Raw genomic sequence first — 24,242 nt, forward strand, 5'->3', positions numbered from 1 at the left:
AGGCCACTAAAGCCTTTAAGTCTATTTCATATGACCTATTGCTTATTCACATCTGCCCCAATCTATATTCGTGAGATTGATGTTTTGAATCAATGTAAGACTTTGCTTATACCTATTAAATTTCATCTTATTGGAAAAAAATTGCTCAATTGTGATGTTATAGATGTTTAATTTTGCCACATAAACTCTATTCTGTCCTTCTCTATTCTATATAATTTGGGTTTAGCCAATAGGTTGTACAACATCGCCGTCCCTACCAAACATTACGTACTATCTGGTTTGAAGTGGCCCAGACTGAGGAGGAGAGGATGAACTCTTCCAGCACATACTTAGTCCATGGGGCCTTGGATCTTAAGATTCTCTGGATAGCCTTGGGGCCGCTTCTGAGCTAAACAGGGTCAGCATCACGGAAGTAGGGCCCTGGCTCCACAGTATTATGCTTACCACTATTAGTTCAATGTGAAATTTTTTTTAACACTTACACTTAAAACATATTTTATCTCACTTGATCCCCTCACTCGATCCAACAGCACTGAGAAGGCCTAGATGACTTATCCAAGGAATGAAAATGGTTGCCATTTTTTTTTTTTGGTATCCTTTGGGGAAGGGGAATAAAGGAATATTATAGGTGCTTTAAATATACCTTTCTCACATATGAATAATGCAAATGGAATGGTGTAGTAGGCTAATTTTAAGAATATCAATTCCCCATGATAGCTAAGATAGATTCAGTCTCTCTTCTCTGTGCCATATTTTCTCATTTCATACTCAATCATTCAACATGAGGACCATAGGATTTTAAGAGTTGGAAAAGAACTTCTGAAGCCTACAGAGGTAAGTAGCTTATCACATAGCTAGTTCTCAGGTTTTCTATCTCTAAACCAAGCATTCTTTCCACTCCAGCTTCTGTGGTCTTATACAATTTAAGACCACCACAGTCATAGAGAAAGGAGTCTTTCTCAGGGGGATATGCTTTTATGATATAAACCAAGTCTAGGATTACTTGTACTGGAGGTGTTGTATTACAGACCATGAAATGCATGACATCATCTATAGGACTGGGTACTACTCATAGATCCATGGGGCCACAGGACCATAGATTTACAGCTGGAAAGGACCTTAAACCAACTAATCCAATCCCCTCATTTAACAGGTAAAGAAACTGAGGCTAAGAGAAGTTGTGTTTTGCCCAGGATCATACAATTAGTGGGTATCAGAATCAGGGTTTGAACCTAAGTCTTCTGGAATCCAAATTTAAGTACCTCTAAGATCATTTTGATTTCACCTTGTGTTTGAAGTGGATAAATGTGAAATTGGCCTTAATGGCTAATGCTTATTTCTAGGAAAACATGCAATACAGAACACCAATGGGGAATTTTCCCTCTTGATTATCAACAAATGTTTTATTGGTGAAGCTTCTTTCACTACCTTTGTACCTGAAGGAATCACAGAAGAGTAGTTTATGCTTGGTTTTCTGGCTGATTTTCCAAGCAGCTGATCATCTGATTCCACAGTTGTGATGGCAGTGGTGGTAGTTGTTACTGTGGTTTTGCATTGTCCATGCCACTTTAATTTGGCATGAATAATAACACTGCACATGGTTTCAAACCTGAGAGTCACCTTAGCTCCCTGAAGGAGATATCAGATCGCCCAGCATTCACAGAAAGATGAAAATCTGGCACTTTGGGAGCTTCTCTCTGTAGCTAAGTAATCTTGCACAATTGTTCTTTACTGTCTTAGCAAGTTCCTCCTTGACCTTGATGGAAGACTTTAAAGTTTGTTTTGTAAAAGTTTCAGTCAACAAAATACTTGCAAAATCCTAGATCCAAGATAGCCTCTTGATATATTTTTAAGACACTTGCATAGTTGACTTTGGTCGGTTACCAGTAAATACCTTTTCCTATTAAATGGGTAGTAGTTGGGTCCAGCAATAAAAACAGTAATGATGAAACATAAAAATAGGATTAAAGAATTAAAGAGTAACATAAAGTCATGAAATTCACCTTCAGGTAAAAGTCTAAATGTTCTAAATCCCTCTTTTCTCAGTAGTGCTCACCTGGTAACTACACCTTTATACTTTAGGCATTAGTTTCATGGCTGGCTTTACTTCTTTGGTTCATTTGCTGCATGAAGTGCCTGGCTTCAAGAGGACTTAAGGAAAAAGAGCAAAGCCAAATTCATCACTGGAACAAAGTAGCTCATTAACAGTGGATAGGTGCTTTGTCTTGATATAGGAAAAATAATTTGGTGACTGCTACTCCTGCTGTGCCCCCAAACAATCCTTTTCCTAATCTTTTCAGCATGCCTGGGTCTTGTGGTAAATACTTAGGGATTACTTAGTGATGGGGACATGAAGAGGGATAATTTTTCTTCTTTTTATTTTTTTAAATTAAAAATTTTAATCCGTGAAAATCTTTTCTCCTTTCTACCTCTCCTGCCCCTCCAATTGAGAAAGAAAGAAAGAAAAGGAAGGAAGAAGGGAGGAAGGAAAAGAAAGAGAGAGAGAAGAAAGAAAGAAAGAAAGAAAGAAAGAAAGAAAGAAAGAAAGAAAGAAAGAAAAAGGAAGGAAGAAGGAAGGAAGGAATACTATTGGAAACATGTATAGTCAAGCAAAACAAATTTCCACATTGGCCATATCCAAAAGAAATATATCTCAATCTGCGTGGAGTTCTTTGCCTTTCTTATCAGGAGTTGAAAAGCATGTTTCATCATGAGTTCTCTTGTGGTTGGCTGTCATGCTGAAGAGTTCATAAGTGTTTCAAAGTTGTTTGTCTTTATAATATTGTCGTCATTATATAAATTGTTCTGGATCTGTTCACTTCACTCTGCATTGGATTATACAAGTTTTCCAGGTTTTTTTAAAACCATCCCCTTTGTCATTTCTTACAGCATAACAGTCTTACATCACATTTGTTCAGCAATTTGTTTAGCCATTCCCCAATTAATGGGGCATCCCCTCATTTTCCAAGTCTTTGCTACTACAAAAAGAGTTGCTATAAATTTCTTTTTGTAAATTCTTAGTTTGTTTTGCTTAGCTTCTCTCCCCCTTCTGTTTAGTGAAATGTATTTCTGAATCCAACTCTGTATTTGTGTGTGTGTGTGTGTGTGTGTTCTTCCCTCCTTTGACCAGTTGAGATGAGAGTGAGATTCAAATGTTACCTGCTGTCCTTACTCTTTTAACCTTGTTTCTATAGACTTCTACTTGCATACCCTGATTATGAGAGATACCTTAATCTTTGCTCTCCTTTTTCCCCTAATATATTCCCATTCATTTCTCTTCATATTCATCTTTTAAGATCAAGATACAGCAGACTTAAACCCAGATCTTCTGTATAATTAGACTTCCTCGATGACTCCTGATGAGGTTAGAGTTCTGAGGAGACACATTTCCCCACATTAGAATATAGATGATCCTTGTTTAGTCACTTATGATTATTCCTATATATATATACACATAAAGAGATTTGGGCAATTTTCTCTTAGGTTTTCTTGAAATATGCTAAGACTTTTTTATTTTTTGGTTCATGGTAGTCCAATGTTTCCTAAATTATTTCTCCTTGGTTTGTTTTCAAGGCCAGTTGTTTTTCTATGAGATGCCTTACATTTTCCTCTACCTTAACAGTCTTTTACTTTGTTTTATTTCTTGTTATTTCATGGAATGATTAGTTTCTTTTTGGTTCATTATAATTTTCAGGAAGTTTGTTGCTTGGGTAAGATTTTGTATCTCTTGTGCCAAGCTGTTAATTCCCTTTCCAGTTTTTTTATTCCAGAGCTCTCATCTCACTCACAAAAATAAAAAAAAAAATTTTAAAAAACATTTTAAACTTTTGCTTCGTCTCCTCCAGGAACTCCAGTTTAATTTGTGACCAAGCTATGTTTTCCTTTGAGGCTTTTCTTGTAGATATTTTGGAATCACTTTCTTCTGGATTTGTGTCTGTCCCCAAAATTGCTCTTTATAGTGGGGTTCTTTTTGTTGTTTGCTTATTCTTCCAGCCTGCTTCCTGACTTTGGACTTTATGTTAAGGGTGGGCATTCTAGACAGAATGTCTGGGCTGGTTTTGCTACTGCTTTCTTGGGGCATTAATTATTGTGTTTTTCTAGTATTTTATGGACAGTTCAGGCTGGGGACCTGCAAACTTTCAGTGCTTCCACTGTGGTCTGAACCAATGCAAAGTCTTATTACTGCTTTCTTGGTCTGAGCCTTGTAAGTGTCTGACCTGGGCTTGGGTCTGAGCAATATGCCTGTGAGCTTGCCCCATTTGGTGTTTTAGTAGACTGCTGCTGGACTCAGCTTGGGTTTAAAGCTAGAAATGAGACCCTACTCTATTCCTAGCATCTGAGTCCCATAGCTGCTGCTTGCTATTAACCTTACTCATTGTTCAGTAAAAAGAACCTACAATGAATGACCACATCTCATCCCTAAGTTTAAGTCCTCCCCCTAGTCAACCCTAGATCTGTGAACCAGGACTGAGTAGTGGACAACAAAGCTTCCAGTTGGCACACATATTTTTCCCCTTCTCAAGTTTAGGTTTATCTGTGCTAGGTCTGGGACCTCTTGCCCTGGTGCCCAGCCTGTCTCTGGAATGCACTAGAATGTTGTACGCAGCCCTTGGTGTCTATAAATTTCATTGTCTATCTCCCTGTGCACTGGAAAAAATGACTCACTGTGATTTTTCTCTTGGATTCTCTTATCAAGATTCAGTTTGGTCCATTTCTGGATGTCTGCTGTATTTCTTCCTGTTACTGCCCTAACTTGTCTCTGTTCTTTTTTTGTGAGGGAGGGACAGTTTTTTTCAAAGAATCCTGGAATATTATTAGTTGGAAAAAAACTTAGGTCAGATTTTCCAGCTCAGTAAGAGATTAGGAAATGGAGGCATGGAGAGGGAGAATGACTTGCCCAAGGTCAAATAGTTAATTAAAAAAAAGTAGAGCAAGGGCTACAATTCAAGTTTCCTGAATCCCAGTGCAGTCTAAATCCACTAAATCACAATGATTACACAATTTCTAAACAACCCCTGTGTTTCACCTCAACACATATACCCAAAAAGATTTTTTAAAATTTCTTGCCTCCCTTTTTAGTGGGAAATTTAATCAGACAGATAAAGGAGTGAATGAGAAGTAGAGTTATTTAACAGGACTCCTGAAGCATCTACCCTCTGCTTCCCTGGCTGTGTATTTGGCAGTAAAGCTGGACCAAAACCCTCTCAGGAAGGTCTTTTTTGAGCTGAATGGTTAGGCTGGACTCTTCACAAGTGGCATTAAGGATTAAGTTGTTCAGGAGATAAAGAATTTATCTTGGCCTCAGCAGAAAGCTGTGTCTCAGGAAAGGGAGGAAGGAACTAGTTCGTTGCTGTGGAATGGAATGTGAAACATTTGCTGACTGACAAAAGAATACTTTTCTCTGTTATATTTTGAGTCCCCCCCCCAAGTATTTCAGGGTGACAAGTAGTAACTCAGGCCTCATACTACATACAGCACCCTTTGTTTGTTTTGACTTTACAGAAGGAGACACAGGAGATTTTTTTCCCCATGGAAATCTGATATAGGCACAGGGGACTGGAGGGCAGTGAGGGGGGGTAGTGGTGGGAGGGTCGAATTCATCAACCTTGTCTTAGTCAAAGGCCATGTGAGCATCCACCTCATTTTGACACAGAGACACTGGGAGAGAAAATAGTGCAAAACACTTAAAAACGGGCAAAGCAACTAGAAAAAAATCATGTGCAATAAATATTGATGCCAGGAACCTCATTTCCCCTAAACCAAAATGCTTTAATACTTGCAGAAACCTTTGGCTTTGAGAGGAGGAAAATGGAAATGTCTATACCTTCTGGAAAACAAGACTAAAAAAAGCTGAGCTTCTTAATATTAGGAGACCCTGAAAACTAAGGAAATGGAATGCTGTAGACTTTGGGCTAGGGATTCTTGTCCTGGTGTGTGTGGACAGATTGCAAGGAGTCTAAGAACTTGGAGAGTAGGAAATAAGTCTCTCTTTATTTCAGCATAATTGATTTCCTTTATAATTCTGTGTATTTTATTTTATGCATTTAAGAACATTCAGAGTAGACTACGGCCTTCACAGACTTTCATGCCATACAAAAGGAGGTTAAAAACTCCTGCTTTAGGCAAATGCTGGGCTCCCCAGTGTCCACACTCGGTGAGTATCTTTTCAGTCAAGTCACCCCCTCATCTCATAAGGACAAAACCTGCTGCTTGAGTATTATGTGTAGTGCACCAATGAAGAAAGAAAGGAAACAAAGTAGCACAACCCATACATACAAGATTCAAACCCCCTTGTCTCTGTACAGTTCTTACAGGATCCAGAAATGTAAGTCTTTGGGAAATTGGGTAATTGTTTCCACAGGCTAAGGGGCTCATATTATCTCTTTAGTTTTAATAGGCTTGGACAATCAACTAAAAATCAGTAATACTAGTCCATGGTGTGTAATTAAACATGAAAGGAAACATTGTTAGTCGTTAGAATGTAAGCTCTTTGAAGACAGGGACTTTTGTTTTGGGCTCTGTAAGCCCAGGCCTAGTACAGTGCTTAGCACATAGTAGGCATTTTATAAATGCTTTTTGATCGACAGTTCAGCAAAAAAACAAATAAAAGAACAAGAAAAAGCTTTATTAGGTCAGCATATGGCCACTGACTCTATGTTATCACCTGCTTGTTAAGGGAGACAGTTGTTCTTGTCCTACCTGACTCTTTTGGCATGATGCTGTTGACAGTCTTTGCAACCTGTCACCAACACCCACAAATGCTTTGTGTGCGAGGGAGGCCATCATATTATTCTAGTTTATTGGAATGGAAATCATATATGAAATGTCTAGTGGAAGAAGAAACACAAGATTAAATCACTAGTGATGAGCCCAGGGAGGCAGACTTCTGTTGCTCATTAACTAGTCAATCTCCCAGGGATGCTGGGTCCCAACAGGAGAGCTTCATTAAGCAATAAGCATCATCATCATCTGTGTCTAATAATGATAATGATAAAACCCACATTTCTATAGTGCTTTCAGGTCTACAAAATACTTCCTTCACAACAATTCTAGGAATTAGATGGCAAAAGATTATTTTTATTTTACACATGAAGAAATTAAGTGGTTTGCTAGTCATGTGGCAAGAGACGAAGCGAGAACCCAAGCCTAGCTCTGACGGCAAGTTCAGTGCTCTGCTGACCTTGGGAAGGGCTATGCTTCTCATCTTGTTTCTTAAGACACTTTAAAAAAATGCTTTGAACAATCCTAGTAGCTCCTGTCATAACCCATGAATCTAGTTAAGCCCATGTGTCCGTGAAAATGAATTATTTCCCGTTTAGTTTTCCTTGCTGTCAGCAATTCCAATTCAGTTCAGTTAAACAGAATTCGATTCAATTCAATTTAATGAGCCATTGCAAAGCGCCTACTAAGCAGAGACCTAATAGAGGCAGCTGGGTGGCTCAGAGGATGTAGTGTTAGGCTTTCTTTAAATCCATCCTCATACGCTCACTGGCTGTGCAACCTTCAGTAAGGCATTTAACCTCCGTTTACCTTCATTTCTTCAGCTATAAAATGGGGGTCGTTATAGTAGCTGCTGCTTAGGGTTGTTGAGAGGATCAAATGAAGCAATGATTACAAAGTCAGCACAGTGCCTGACACACATAAATGCTTTTATGATTATGCTTATTATGAAGCACAAAGCCCTGTCCTCAACATTGTTGATTCAAAGAGGAAAAAAAGAAAAGAAACCACAGTTTTATTCCGCAGAGAGTTTGCCTTCTACTAGAGATGGGGCGGTGGTGGTGGAGGGGAATGCAAAGGAACACAGATAAGTACGTGCACTTATGTGCACAGGTACACACTTACAGGTAAGTACAAAGTGCTTGCAAAGTAAATACACTGGAATTTCTGGGATTGAAGAAAGACCTTGGATAAAAGGTGGCACCTGATCTGAGCCTTGGCAGAAGTGCTGAATTGGGAGCAGAAGAGGCGAGGAGGGGGGAGTATTCCAAGGACAGCCAGTGAAAAAAAAATAAAAAACCAAAATCAAAACACCTCCAAACAACAAAAACAGTCCTAGGGATGACCTCCTAGCCTCTTCAGGAGAAAGCAGACATTTGGAATCCTTCCCTCAAACAAAGAATAAAATTCACATCCTGTTTAGCAATAGTATTTAGAATAAAAACTATAGGAAAGAGACTTACCACGAACACATGAAATGAAATTTTCATTTCTGGAGTAGGGGGAACCATATTTTGCAATGCATTCTGCAGGAAGAGAAAGACATATGTTCATTATAATAACCTGCTATGAGAGAGTCATATTTCAAAATGATTACTATTATATCTTTAAGCAATACTTGGGAGAGGAAATTCATGTGTGTATGTGTACAGAGACATACATACACACATATATAGTATTCCATACTTCCAGATGGATCATAGTATATAAATATAAAATTTTCCCAGTTAATACAAACTTTCACCTCTAACAAAAATGAGAATTACTCAAACAAACTAGAACACTCTACCCAAGATTCTACTGGGTATCAAAAAATAAAGTAAACCGTAACATCTACCAACTGAAGTTGCTACTATATGGCAACACATCTGCCAATGTACTTTGAGGTCTCTGACATGCCAATGAAGATAGCCAGCATGTAACAACTCATAGACTAGAGCTGGAAGGGACTTTTTGAGGTCATTAAGCCCAATGGCTTTCATTTTACAGATGAGGAAACTGAGTCCCAGAGAAGTTAAATGACTTGCTCAGTATCAAACTGAGTGTCTGAGGTAGGATTTGAATTGAAGTCTTCCTGACTTCCAGTGTACTGTACTCCCTATCAAAGGCACATAAATGGCCCGGGAACGATGTTTTTAATTTGAAAGTCATCCAGAATTGAGAAAATTCCTTCCAAGAAACAGGTCACTCTGTAATTCAGAAAAAGACTTTAAAATGTGTACTTTCTGAGGCTACACAATCCCTGTACACAGCCAGGTAAGCAATGAGGAGACCTGGAATTATGAGTCAGCAGAAAGACTATACTCGTGATTGATTTCATATGGATAAAGTTCCCTCCTTCATAAACCCTTGAAGTACCACTATATATTGTAGCCAGAGGTTCAAAACTGGTAAATGCCTGCATCCACCGACCCTAATATTTGACATTTTTTCTAGTGCTTTAAGATTGGCAAAAACCCTTATATACACGATCTCATTGGAGCCTTACAACAATCTGTCAGGAAGGTGCAAGAGATATTTCTGTGGTGGTTTTATTCTCATTTTGTAGCTGAAGAAATTGGGTCTCAGGGAAGTCAGATGACTTACCTAAGTTCATACAATTATAAGTGTCAAAACTGGATTAGAACTCAAGTCTCTGTCTCCAAGGCCAACGCTTTTTCTATTATATTCCTCAAGGCAGCCAGGTAGTACAGTGCTGGGCCTAAAGTCAGGGAGACCAGAGTTGAGATTTAGCCTTAGGTACTTAGTGGCTGGGTAACCCTGGCCGAGTCACTTAGCCCCCTGTAGGCCTTAGTTTCCTGAACTATAAAATGAGGGTCATTACAGTACCTACACTGCAGGCTTGTTGTGAGGATCAGAAGGGATACTTGTAAACATTTGAGCATCTTGATGTTCAGTCGTTTTTCAGTCATGTCCAATCCTTCATGACCTCATTTAGGGTTTTCTTGACAAAGTTACTGGAATGGTTTGCCATTTCCTTCTCCAGTTCACTTTACAGATGAGGAAACTGAGGCAAACAGGGTAAAGTGACTTGCCCAAGGTTACACAGCTAGTGTCTGAGGCCAGATTTGAACTCAGGAAGATGAGTCTTCCTGACTGCAGGCCCGGTGCCCTATCCACTTTACCACCTAGCTGCCACACCTAGCACATAGTAGGTACTTAATAAATGCTTGTTTTCATCCTTCTTCCACCATGCTGTCCCTCTGAAGTTTAATGAGGTCCTACTATTGCCCATCAGATGTAGGAAATATCTATACTGCCTAGAAGGACTGCTCCCAATCCCAAGGTCTAGAGGGTCTTCTATATGCAGAAGTTCTGATTCCTTCCCTCATCCTTATGGGTAAATTCATTCAGCTACAACTGTTCTAATAAGTATTTCTGGCAGGAGCATCCATTCCATACTCAGTGTATGGAAAGAATAGGATCTGAGGTGGGGATAGGAATCTGGGGCCCCATTCCTTTGCACGTAAAAGAATCCCTGCTCTGATCTCTGTACCTGAAAGACGTCAAGATTTTTCATTGCAATTCAATTATGATGTATTATGGCAGTAGTGAACAGGAATTTTAGGCAGAAGTATATTTTATTTCTAGTTAAAATTTGGGCCACACAAATGAATTTCTGAAAGCATAAAATCAGTAAGAAATTTACAAAAATGTCCTTTAGAAACAATGACTTTAGGAGCATGTTTCCTTACCCATGGTCCTTTATGACCATATAATATATTAGTATTATGCTATGGCATTATAGGTTTCAAGTTGTAAGGGGCCTTAAGGCTATCTGGTCCAACTCCATCATTTTACATACGATAAATAGCAAAGTTAGAATTCAAATCCAGACTCTCTAGCACTCTTTCCACCATGCCTCAGGCAGACTATTTCTAAATGATACAGGTAGAATCTCAGCCAAACTGTGTTTTAGACAGCCATTAGGATCAGCCAATATAGGTCATTTAAGTGGAAACCATTTAAAAAAAATTGGCCTGTGTGATCTTAAGAGTAACCACATCAGTCTATAATTAAGCAATCCTCTATACTTAAGTTGTATGTAGGTGAAGCCTCATAATTGTGCTTTGCATTTATCCAGTATAAAGTACATCTTCCCACAATGCCAGTGAAAGAAAAGTCATAATTAAGACTCACCTAAGTATCTTGGGTAAAAATATTCCTGTGGGGGAATAAAAGAAAAAGGTTTGGTTAGCACAATAACTGATTTCATGATACAACCAGCAGTTAGCTAGTGGCTGATGGCCCATACCAGCAACCCCACAGCCCAAGTTTGGGGCCAACCTGGATATTCTTTTGCCTAAGTGGATTGAGACAGTCACTATCTTGGAAGTAATGCATTTGATGAGTAGTGAAAAATAACCACAAATTCTGGCCCCATGTTGGAGAAGTTCTTGACAGATGAGTCACAGAGTAAACATTGGCAGTGACTGTTCAGGAAGCCACTTGACTTCACCACTATCCAAGAGGTAAAGGTACTGGCCATGAAACAGAAAAAGGAATCAGTGGATAAAAATCAAAGGGAAAAGCAGAGAATCAATGAGCCACCTGCTTCTCCTTTCCTTTCCAACAGAAGGGCTCTCATGCAATGGTATCTGTGACAATGCCCTCTGTACAAAGCGACACTTCTTACTCTGACTAGAGAGGCAAATAAGAGAAAAAGCTAAAGGTGCAGAATGATTTCTCCTAAACAGCCGGTGGACTTTCTTGCTTAGGGTATCCACAGAAAACTGTTCTAATGGCACTGCGAGGAGGCCAACATTAGTTGGGAAAGACATGACGGGAGTAGGATTCATTCAGGATGCAACTTTCTTTGATTAACTCAAGAATCCTATCCAAGGAACATAAGATAATATGACTTAGGACTGGCCATCTAGTTTAACCCCCTCATTTTACAGATAAGGAAATTCAGGCCCCAGGCAGTTAGGATTTGAACCCAACTTCCCTGACTGCAAAACCAATGCTTTTCCCACTGGACCATTACTTGGAAAACTTTGTAATTCTGCACAACAATTACCCCCATGCACCTTCAATTGCTTGCAAAAAACTCTTGTGAAATAAAATAATTAAAGGAGTTTTGTCAGTGTACCATTTATGAAATCCTCTCTCTCCAAATCACTACAAAAGTGATGAACAAACCCTGGAAGGGTGAGAAATCAAAGATATAAATGACTCAAGGGATAAGGAACTAGCATTGAACTTAAAAAGATTCACAGCCAGGACCTGACATTAAAACTGTTAAAGAACACCGATTGCCAGGTAGATAGGTAGAAGGATGTCAGTATCTGTATCCTATGGAATTCTTTAGGATTTTGCTGTTACAGAACTGGTATTGTCACTCATGTGACACTTTCCTAGAATCTCTGCTGTATTCCATAGAGACGGTATTGATATTCTGACTAACCTGCTAAAATAATCTTTGGTATACCAACTATAATCCCAACAGGCAATTTGGATTACGGGTAGTGTGATTTTGCTATCTTGGTCACCTAAACTGATGAATGGTTCTGGACACCTAGAAATATTATGAGATTTACCAACTTTCAAACAAAATGTGTTTATTTGACTTGGTTTAACCACAAACAAAGAACCATTAATGTTAAATAAATTCACCTTATGAGCCTATTTACATACTTTCAATAACTTTCAGATAATTTTTAAAATATTCAGCTTTCTAAATTTGCACTGGTCTCACCCCACACTAAATATACCTAACACAAAATGACCACAATCATTCTGCACCTGCCTCCTTTCTTGTCCCCATTTTACTATGTTGAGAGAACCCACGTATATACCTACAGCAGACACATTCAAAAGTTGCCCCACGGGGTAAAAGCACTTGATAGCTTTCTTTAAAAAGCCTTGTTCTTTTTTCCCCATGTGTTTCTAAAAGTTATTTCCTAGTGAAATTGTAGTATTTGTCACTTCCAAGTTCTTTAAAAGAAAACAGCTGTATCAGAAGCAAAAGTTTGTATCTAATCCTGTGTGGGATGGTTGCTAAGGGACCATTCATTGCAAATGTTGAGTAAGACCAATTCTGGCTTTTTAAAATGCTAAAAGCTAAAGTTAAAAAATAAGAAAATTACTCCCTTCAGATTGAAAAAAAATAATCCCTATTTATGTTCATGGATGAAATAAGACCAGGTTAATTGCTAGCAGTAGAGTGGACAACAAATGTCTGCCCTTCCTTTTACTGACTTAAAGCAGAGAATTATCGCTTCCTCTGGTTAGAAAGATGAACAAACAACTGCAAAGTCTTCCTCCTCTTCCTCTTTCAGCTTAATGATCAACATAGTGAGAAAGGGAGAAAGCTGTTCTTACAAGAAAGAGTACTGCTTGACCATTTAGAAGTCTTTACAACCTGTCACCAACATTTATAGATGTTCTGTGTGCAAGGGAGGCCCACAAAGACACTGTGTGAAGGAAGCATTATTGATGCTAATGTAAATCATTAAAAGTAGACAAAAGAAATACTCTTTTCAAACCTTGGAAATGCAAATGTTAGATCTGTGATTAGTGATTTCTTTAAATCTAATACTACTAGGTAGCATCTTTTGAAAAATGGTGATAGGGCTAGCCCTTTTAATATTAAGTTTTATTTTTATTTAAAAAAAAACAGTGGAAAAAACTATATTAATCCCCCTTCGGTAAACCACACTTTTAAAGACCTGCTTTTGGAACCTTGTGGCCATAACCTGGGCACTGCCATTTGTGTTTCCTGGTAATGCTGTGTCCTACTGGCTGCCAAAATATTTAAGAACAAATTAACAATCTGTTGAGTGCTAGACTATAAAGTGACAATAAGCATCATTCCTGACAAAAAACAGATTCCTTTGAAGCCAAGAAAAATGGGAATTCATGAATTCCTCAAAATTTTTTTTACTAAGTATCTATTCCTTGTTACACATGGTGCTAGGCAAGGGAGAATGCAAAAAAAAAAAAAAAGAAGAAAAAAAGGAAACATATTCTGCCCTTTCCAAAGGGTTTATATTCTGTTGGAGGAAGGGGACAACTTGTACACAGCATAGTAGAAACAAAACACATACAAAGTATGGACAAAAACATACAAAGTAAGGTTAGCTAGGTGGTACGGAGTATCCTCCCCAGAGAGCTGGGCCTGGAATCAGAAAGACCTGAATTCAAATGCAGCCTCAAACCAGGAAACGCTTGTATGAACTGATGCAAAGTGAAATGAGCAGAACCAGGAAAACACTGCACACAATAATAGCAACATCGTGCGATGACCACCTATGAATGACTAAGCCCTTCTCAGTAACACAATGATCCAAGACAAATAAAAAGAACTCATGATGGAAAATGCTATCCACATCCAGAGAAAGAACTGATGGACCTTGAATGCAGACAGAAGCATACTATTTTCAGTTGCTTTATTTTTTATTTGTGTGGTTTTTTTCCGTATTGGTCTGTTTCTTCTTTCACAACTGTGACTAATATGGAAATATGGAAATATGTCTTACAGGATTACAGATACATAATCTACATCGAATTGCTTACCATTTCAGGAAGAGGGGAGGGGAGGGAGAAAAATCTGTATTTGTCAGGAACCTCTCTTCTTATAAACATAAAAACTCAACATTTTGTCGAAATGAATGCTAAAAATTGTCTTTACATATAATTGGAAAAAATAAAATACTATTTAAAAAAAAAGCTTTTTGGGGAATTAAGTAGGGCAATGGATAGAGCCCTATACCTGGAGAAAGGATATCCTGAGTTCTAGTCTCTGACAGTATGTGAGTCTGAACAAGTCACTTAACTTTTGCCAGCCTCAGTTTCCTCATCTATAAAGCAGGGGTAATAATAATCCTTATGTCCCAGGGATATTATGAGGACTAAAATGAATTTAACATTTATAGGTGAAGAGAAAGTGCCAGCTTATATTGGTAGAGGAAATTCCTCACCCAGAAGCTCCATCTACCAATGAAATCACAGGTCAAGTCCCCCTATCCCTGTCCCTTTGTATTATATTAATAACAGCTGACATTTATATAGGATTTTAAGGTTCACATGACACATTACATAATTATTTGATTTGAATTCACAATAACCAGTGAGGCAAATACTAGAGGTATTACAAATACTGTATCATTATCCTCTACATAGGAGAAATTTAAAATGTTTATTGGTCCAATAACTTGCCCAGGGGCACTCAGCTCGGTAAGTATTGGAGGCAGAATCCAGACTTTAGGTCTCTTTTGTCTCTGTCCGACATTTCTACTGTCTCAACCTACCTCTCTTCCTAGAAACATAAAACAAAGTTAAAACTGCCTGGCTAATTAAAACCAGTTCTTAAGAAGAAACATGGGGGGGAAAATCCTAAGTCAAAATAAAGTTAATTCACACGCCTTCTAAGATGCAAAGTATCACACATTCTTCCAAGAGAAAAGGGAGGTACAATATTGGGCTGGCCCTAAGCTTGCTGGCACTAGTTTTTAAGGATTTAAAGGGCCACCCCATTGACATCTTCGTAATCAAACTACCACAGTGGTGTTGCAGAATCAAACACAAACTAATTTCCTCTCGGGGTGAGTCAGATTCTTAGCTGTCTGATGCTCTTAGCTGGGTCACTGAAATTTGGCTTAGCCTCCCTATGGCTAGTATCCATTCTTATAAAGAACAGTTTACAGGAATTTAATGACAGCAGACAGAAGGATTCTTGCTTCCAAGACAGACACCACCGCCTGGGGCCATAAAGTTATGAATCCAGTCAATGATTTTCTAAATTTTTATTAGCCTTGCTAGGAGGATGGGCCACTGCAGCTAGTGTGCTAGGAAAACTCAACCATTCAACAAGAATTTATTAAGTTCCTACTATGCACTCGGCAATGGGGATACAGATACAATAACAAAATAGTAATGAGTAGCAGTAAGGAGGGAGACAATCCCTACTAATCCCTACTAATAAGGAGTTTACACTTACTCAAGACAAGCAGGGACTTCTAACTGGGAGATCTATTATAGAGGAAGAAGAACATGGACTGGGACAAGGTGATGAGAACCTGAGCCAGACTAGACCCAGAAGGTTATGTGTTGTCCAGATTTGTTTATTTATCTAATGCTAACCTCAAACCAGAGAAAGTCATTTGATTTTGCTGAGATATTTGTTGCATAGGTTCTAAGGATTTTTTCTGTTGTTCTCATTTTTCAGTCTTGTCCAACTTTTCGTGACCCCATTTGGGGTTTTCTTGGCAGAGATACCAGAGTGGTTTGCCATTTCCTTCTCCAGCTCATTTTACAGATGAGGAAACTGAGGCAAACAGGGTAAAGTGACTTGCCTAGGGTCACATAGCCATTAAGTGTCTGAGGCCAGATTTGAACCTAGGAAGATGATCTTCCTGACTCTAGGCCCTGCACTGTATCCGCTGAGCCATCTAGCTCTCCCCTCTAAGGGATTTATAAATACTTTTCTTCGTTGTAGAATCCTCAGATTAAAAAAGACCCTTGAGGTCATCTAGCCCTAAGCCCCTACCCAATTAGTAAATCTTCTCTACAATATCCTCACCTATCATACATTTGAATATCACCATGGCAGGTAATTTACTGTCTCATGAAGGAAGCCATTCCAGTTTAGGACAGCTCTAACTATTTAGGAAGTCTTGGGGTCAGGTCTTAACTCTGACACATGTTAGCTGTGTGGTGCCAGGAAAGTCATTTAACTTCTTTATGCCCTAGGTTGCTGTCCAAGACATAAGTTTTAGAGGTGTTGACCTGCATGGGGAGAAGGAGTTTCCTTACCCGGGAGTTCCCTCTCCCAACCAAATCACAGGTCCAGCTCCTATTCCCCAGGACCGTTAGAAAGTTCTTCCTTGTAGGAAGCTGACATCTGCTCTCCCAAAATGTTCTGATTCTGGGACCAATCTTAGCCAATCTAATGCTGTCCTGTGTTGTCTTCATGCAATTAGGGCCTTATGACATCACAGAACAGCTCATCAAGGGAAAAGCAAATCCCCACATCAAGGTAATTACTTTTCATCTGTCTTAATTTTATTCCTCGAGCTTATAAATTATTAGTGGCAACTAGGTGGCACAGTGGAGAGAGCGATGGACAAGGAGACCTGAGTTCAAATCCAGAATCACCCATTTACTGGCTATGTGACCCTGGGGGCAAATCGCTTAACCTCTGCCTCCCACTCTTTCCCCATCTGTAGAATGGGGACGGTAATGGCACCTACTTCCCAGATTGTGAGCATCAGATGAGATGCTATTTGTAAAGCGCTTTGTAAACCAAGAAGCACTACTGCCATCATTAGCACTTACTTACTTCCATACTTGAAGCATAAAGAAAATGGTCAGCCTTGGTCCTTCCTTCACTGACACAGACCACAGTTCCTTCATGCTTTATTAAATAGCACTCAGGACTTGCTCTAGCTGAAAAAAATTTATCACCTTCTAGCCATCTTGGTGATAAGCTTTCCAAACTTGGCTGGGTTGGACCTCAGTCAGATAACATATACGTTACCCCACCCCCATCTCCGCGCTTGAATGAAGGCTGTCTACCTTGGTCTCACACTCTCCAACTACCATGCATTTATTTTGTATTTACCAAGTACTTATCTGTGAACATGTTGTATTCCCCCAAGTGGAATGTGAGGCCAGGTACTCTTTCACTTTTGTCTTTATATCGCTCTGGCACATAGTAAGCATTTAGTAATTAAAATGCTTATTAACTAAAATGCTAATTAATTGTCTCTAATTAAGAGTCAGTAGTTCTGCTATTTGAAGCTTCAATAACCAATTAATAACCATTTATTAAGTGCCTACTATGTGTCAGGCATGTGCTAAGCCCTGGGGATACGAAGAAAGGCAAAAGGCAGTCCTTACCCTCAGGGAGGTCACAACCTAATGAGGGAGATAACATACAAACAACTATGTACAAACAAGATATAGACAGAATAAATTGAAAATAATCAACAGAAGAAAGGGGCTCGAATTAAGGGAGATTGGAAATGCTTCTGCTGCAAAAAGTGGGATTTAGGGTCCCCTCTACACCATAAGGCAGTAAGGGTAGGACTTTAGTGGAAACTTTAACTGCTATTTCTTTTCCTTTTTTCTTTAAAACTTTATTGATGCTTTCTGTTTTTATATTAGAGATATTTCTGAAAGTAATCCCTCTATCGAGCTCCCCCTTGTAATAAAGAAACAAACCAACCTAGGGGCATAGTGACAGCTTCCAGAAGTGTATATAACAATCCCACACCCTTAGTCCTCAACTTCTCGAAGAGAGGGAGGTATGTTTCATCATCTGTTCTCCAGGACCAAGACTGGTCATTAAGATTACTCAGAGTTTGGCTCCTTTCAATGTTTCAGAGTTCTTCTTGTTTATATTATTGCATCAGCTCCTATTTGCAAAAATTAAATTCAACGTATACATCAGCATTTATAAGCCTTTCACCCTCCACATATCCCAGTGGGTCTGCCCTTATTCCCTTAAGTGTCTTTAGACATTATATGATATCAGATCTAGGTGGTGCAGTGGATAGATCACTGGGCCTACAGTCAGGAAGACTCATCTTTGTGAGTTCAAATGTGGCCTCAGATAGTTATTAGCTGGGTGACCCTGGGCAAATCGCTTAACCCTATTTGCCTCAGTTTCTTCATCTGTAAAATGAGCTGGAGAAGGAAATGGCAAACCACTTTAGTATCTTTGCCAAGAAAACCCTTAAACAGGGTCACAAGGAGTTGGATGTGACTAAAAAAATGATGAACAAAAAAAAATTGGTGTAGAATGTATGAAGCACATGGTAGAGTTGGCTAGGCATTTAGCATGCTACCTGGTGGTAATAAACCCATAATGGCCCCCCAAAGTGTTTACAATGGACAATTAATCAAAGGAATCAGGTCAGCATTAAAAATTTCATACATTATATATTATATATATATATATAGTATAGAAATATATATCTATATATTATATATTATTTTACATTATATATTATGTGTATACTTGAAAAATATAAAGTATGTTCTTGGAGAAAGGGTATTCTGTGGAGCTAATTCACACTCATATTTTGTTCTCTGCTTCCAAGACAAAGAAGTCAAGTCAAACCTCAGAATTGGTTTTTAAGCCTTTCTGGGGGTAGGGGAGGGCTTTCCTAGGTAAACAGAGTATTTAGCTGTGCGGGAATATAAGCAGTCTTAGCTTCCTAAGCATTCACATTTTATTTGCATTCTTTCTCAGTTTATTTTTGTAAACAGAATAAACTGAACCTTGGGACTAAAGGCACCTTGAAGGGAGTTAGTCATCCTGAACCTTGGGGCCTGCGTGAAGAGGCCAAACCACAGGAATCCCTCCTGGAATATAGCGGGAGGGCTCAGCCACCGCCCCTGAGGAGCAGACACTCAGTGTTACTATTTTAGTGTTACTAGTCATCGAATTACTGCTAGCAAATCAAATGCATTGCCTTACTTCCAAGGGGCCTCATTAGGTCTAATAATAAACAGGACCGTTAATTGTAATTCTTAGTCTAAGAAAGCATTTCATGCTTGGCTACCCAAGATCGTTACTTTGTGCAACTTAACAAAAAAGACCAGAGACTTCTTGATACAATGGGAAAAGTCCTGGACTCCTAGCAAGAAGCACCAGGGTTCAAGCCGAACCTGTCAGGTTGCAGGCAAGTCTCTTCAGTTCCTTGACTTAGTTTCTCTTTCTATAAAATGGAGCTATTCATCATCCATTATCTATCCTTACAGGGTTATTGAAGGGAAAACAATTTTGTGAACCTCCCAGTACCCAGAAATGTAAGCTGTTTTAGAAATATGTGCTATACACAGGATATTAGGTACCTACTGGTGCCATTAAAAGAAAAAGACTGTTGTCAAAAATCAGAATAGGAAAAAAGGGACAAAGGAAAAAAAAAGCCTGCTTTTCTGTAGATGAGGTGAGAGAATATTATCTAATACAGCAGGCCATGTGACTCATGGGCTAGGTCACTGAGTTTCTGTCGGGGTGTCAGCAAGTTTGGTGATTGATACTTACCTCACTGATAAATATTGAGATGTTTTCTATGAGAAATAACCCAAGGAATCTCCACCCAACTCTTGTTTTTCTGTGATCATCAGATTTTTTTTTTTTTTGCTATAAAACTGGCCTCAGAAATAGCTGAGTTATTTTGAATTTCTAGAATCTGAATAAGTGAAAGTGCTTTGGAGGAATTCAGAGAAAAGGACAATATTTTGACTCAATTACTTACTTTTTTTCAAGTCATTCGTCCAGTCTCTCTGGGCTTCAGAGTTATGCTCTCTAAAATGAAGGGGTTACAATCCTATGCTTTGAGAGTAAAACACAAACTCAGCCTGACATTGAGGGTCCCCCAGGCTACCTTTCCGGCCATATGCCTTATCTGTATACCCTGTATTCCAGCCAAACTGCTGGTCCTCACAGATTCCTTAATCTTTTCCCTCATGATATCCTTCCATGGTCAGAACGATCTCTCTTCTCATCTGTCCATCAAAATGAACTTTCATTGAAATTTCATTGTACCCATGCTGCTTCCACTACTACTCCTTGGTCCCACCTGCTCGAATCAATTCCACGCTCTTCTGTATCACTAGAGATTGAAACGTTGTCTCCTCTCAGGTGAGATATAACATACATTGCCACATATGGTGGCTGTTAGTGTACAGCTCATATCTCCTCTCCCTTGAAACTCTTTAAACCCCTTGAGAACCAGAATTGTTTTTTATTCGTATGATTTATTCAAAAATCAAAATGGAAAAAGGGAGGACAAAGAAGAGCCTGCTTCTCTATAGATGAGGTAAGAGAACATATCTGCTATTCTGCCTCTATATAGTTCTCCATAATTCAACACACATCTATTAAGTGCCTTATCTTGTTTGTTTTTAGTCGTTTTCAGTCATGTCCAACTCTCTGTCATCCCATTTGGGGTTTTCTCAGCAAAGATGCTAGACAGGTCTGCCATTTCCTTCTCCAGCTCATTTTACAGATGAGGAAACTGAGGCAAACAGGGTGAAGTGACTTGCCCAGGGTTACACAGCTAGTGTCTGAGGCTGAATTTGAATGCAGGTCTTCCTGACTCCAGGTCCAGCACTCTATCCACTGTGCCACCCAGCTGCTGCCATTAAGCACCTACTGCGTGCAAAGGTAGATCGTTGCTGCTAAAATGAACAATGAAACAGTCCCTGCTCACAAAGTGGTTATTGTCTAATGGAAGGATTAGGAAACAACCTAATAGAAAGGCTATGACATAATCACAAGTAAATATATCATACACATATACTGTATACATATATAGTATGTGTATTTATACTATGTGTATAAATATATAGTATATAGTATACATACATCTTATATACCTATGTTGTATACATGTCTCTTATATGCACATATTGTGTAAATGTCTCATCTACACATACGTACGTGTATTGCACACATGTATCTTGTATACATATATGTATCTTAAGTACACATGTTGTATACATGGCTCTTCTATACACATGTACATATATTGTACTCATCTATCTTATATACTTATATACATGCATCTTATATACACATGTTGTACACATGCCTCTTATACACATATATACACACACCTCGTATGCATATATTCTATACAGGCATCCTTTATACACATATACAAGAAAGAATGGAGAAAGGGCAAAGGAGATTCAAGACAAACTGCCCTAGGAAAATTTTCAGGAGCTTTCTGCTGAGGGTAAGACTTTTTGGAGACAATAGCCTATGTGCAGGGGTGGGGAACCTGTGGCCTCAAGGCCACATGTAGCCCTCCAGGTCCTTAAGTGCGGCCCTTTTGACTGAATCCAAACTTTGCAGAACAAATCTACTGAATAAAAGGATTTGTTCTGTAAAACTTGGACTCAGTCAAAAGGTCGTACCCAATGTGGCCTCGAGGGCGCAGGTTCCCCAACCCCTGGATGGACTTAGCTCAAAGAAAAATTAGGATTTTGACGGATGAATGAGAAAGGAGAAGACTTTAAGCAGAGGGAATAGTATAAGTGATGAGGTGGGAAAGGTTAAGGCACATTTTTAGTTCAATGCTTTGCCTGTAATATAGGGTACAGATAACACAGTGGAACTATAAAGCTGGAAAGGTAGACTGAGGGCATACTGGAGAAAGCACTGAATGGAAAGTTAGTATAGACAGGTCGATATAAGAGGAGGTGACACATGACCTGAAGGAGTTCAACAGGAAGTGATGCAGAAGGTATTCAAAGCCCATACACAGAATGAGGAAGAGGTTAGGACGGGATTAGGGAATAGCTAGTAGTCCAGTTTGGCTGGAATGGAGGACTGGTGAAGGGGAGCATTCAGAAGGTAGGCTGCAGAGGGGGGATGGCTCTAGATTGTGAAAAGTCTTAAATGCATCTAAATGCAGAACACTGAAGCCCAGAGAGACTGCACAAATGCAATGCGTAGAGCACCAGGCCTGGAGTCAGGAAGACTCATCTTCTTGAGTTCAAATCTGGCCTCAGACACTTATTAGCTGTGTGACCCTGGGTGAGTCACTTAACCCTGTTTGCCTCAGTTTCCCCATCTGTCAAATGGGCTGGAGAAGGACATGACAAACCACTCCAGTATCTCTGCCAAGAAAACCCCAAATGGGGTCACAATGAGTCAGACACAACTGAAAAGGGCTGAACAACGCCCCTCATTTCACAGATGAAGAAACTGAAACCCAGGGAGATTAATTGACTTGCTCATGATCCCACGGATGCTAAAGGCTTGGAATCCAGATCTGAACCCAGGTCCTCTGATTCCAGAGTCACAACTGGTTCCAGTATGCCATGAGGCTATAACAAAAGCTTAAATAACCTTTTCCCAGTCCTCCTTAATCCTAGTGTCTTCCTTTTGAGACTGTCTGCAATTTATCCTGTACATGTCTTATGTTGTTTGAGTGTTCTGCCACTCATTAAACTCTGAGGTTCTTGAAAGCAAGGACTATTTTTTGTTGTTGTTTCATTTTTGCCTTTCTTTGCCTCCTTAGGGGCAGCTAGGTGGCAGAATGGCTGATGTGCTAGATCTGGAGTCAGGAAGACCTGAGCTCAAAGGTGCCTCACTTACTAGCTGCAGGACCCTGGACAAGTCATTTATCCTCTGTCTCATTTTCCTTATCTGTAAAGTGATGATAATAATAGCACGTATCTCCCAGGGCTGCTGTGAAAATCAAATGAGATAATAATTGTAAAATGTTTGGCACAGTGCCTGGCACATAGTAAGCAATCATATGTTAAGCTATTATTATTACTATTATTATTATTATTATTATTTGTAGTAGTAGTAATAGTGGTAATAGTAGTACAATGCCTGGCACATAGTAAGCAATCATATGTTAAGCTATTATTATTATTATTATTAGTAGTAGTAGTAGTAGTAGTACAGTGCTTTGCACATAGTAAGCAATTACGTTAAGCTATTATTATTATTAGTAGTAGTAGTAGTACAGTGCTTTGCACATAGTAAGCAATTACGTTAAGCTATTTTTATTATTAGTAGTAGTAGTAGTACAATGCCTGGCACACAGAAGGTACTTAACAAATGTAGATTACTGGCTGACAAAGACCTAAACTATTGTGGTTACCATGTATGGAAGCGGGGATGTATATAATAGATACGTGATAAATATTTGAGGAATGAATGAAATGAGCAAATGAGGTTAAAAAAAAGTGGCTAGCCAAAGACCCCCACAGTGAGGTGCTCGCAGAATTGGGACTAGACGAAATTGAGACTAGAAGGCAATCTGTATTAGAAAGAATTTTGGTTTTGGGGTGAGAAGTCAGCCTGACTGAGTCCTTCCCATGCTTATAGGCTACAAGACTTCAACCAAGAAAGCTAACCTCCCTGAGCTTCAGTTTCTTCATTTGTACAGTGAGGATAATAATCCTTCTACCACCTACTTCAAAGGGGTTGTCAAGAAAACATTTTGTAAACGCTAAAAAGCTAGGTAAATAAATTTATTATTTTTAGAAGCCAGATTTCCTAACTTCTTAGTCTAGTGCTCTCTTGATAGATTATGCAAAAAAAACCCAGAAAAACCGCAGAAGAAAACCCCCCCAAATATTTTCACTCTTTCTATGCCCCCTTTTTAAAAACAGTGTTTATGATGTCTTTATTGTGGGATCTTTAAATTTCACATGACCTTCTTGTGGTCCTGCTTTCTGAATGAAACAGCTGATACCTCAGGTACAAATCTACCTTTTTGCAGTTGTTAAGTTGTTTCAGTTGTGTCTGACTCTTGTGACCCCATTTGGGATTTTCTTGGCAAAGATACTGGAGTGGTTTGCCATTTCCTTCTCCAGCTCACTTTACAATGAAGAAACCTTAGGCAAACAGGGTTAAGTGACTTGCCTCAGGTCACCCAGTTATTAAGTGTCTGAGACAAGATTAGAACTCAGGTCCTCCTGACTCCAGGCCCAGCACTGTATCCATGTGCCATGTACCTGCCCAGAAGTCCACCTAGTCCAGACATTTTAATATTATAGCAAGCTCTTTTTTCACAGACTTCCAGAAGCCCTTTTTGCCA

The 24,242-nt window shown here is 39.1% G+C and overlaps 1 protein-coding gene across 1 annotated transcript in view; it reads right to left on the minus strand.

The window, feature by feature from the left end:
* Positions 1-24,242, minus strand: part of GAS6 (growth arrest specific 6) — a 94,275-nt gene that overhangs the window by 41,932 nt on the left and 28,101 nt on the right. The window contains exons 3-4 of the mRNA XM_036753284.1: positions 10,861-10,885; positions 8,184-8,246 (exon numbers count right to left, since the gene is read on the minus strand). Coding sequence (XP_036609179.1) covers positions 8,184-8,246; positions 10,861-10,885 — 88 coding nt within the window. The remainder of the gene's footprint in view (positions 1-8,183; positions 8,247-10,860; positions 10,886-24,242) is intronic.

Source organism: Trichosurus vulpecula, chromosome 4, assembly GCF_011100635.1.
Source record: "Trichosurus vulpecula isolate mTriVul1 chromosome 4, mTriVul1.pri, whole genome shotgun sequence".
Lineage (NCBI taxonomy): Eukaryota > Metazoa > Chordata > Mammalia > Diprotodontia > Phalangeridae > Trichosurus > Trichosurus vulpecula.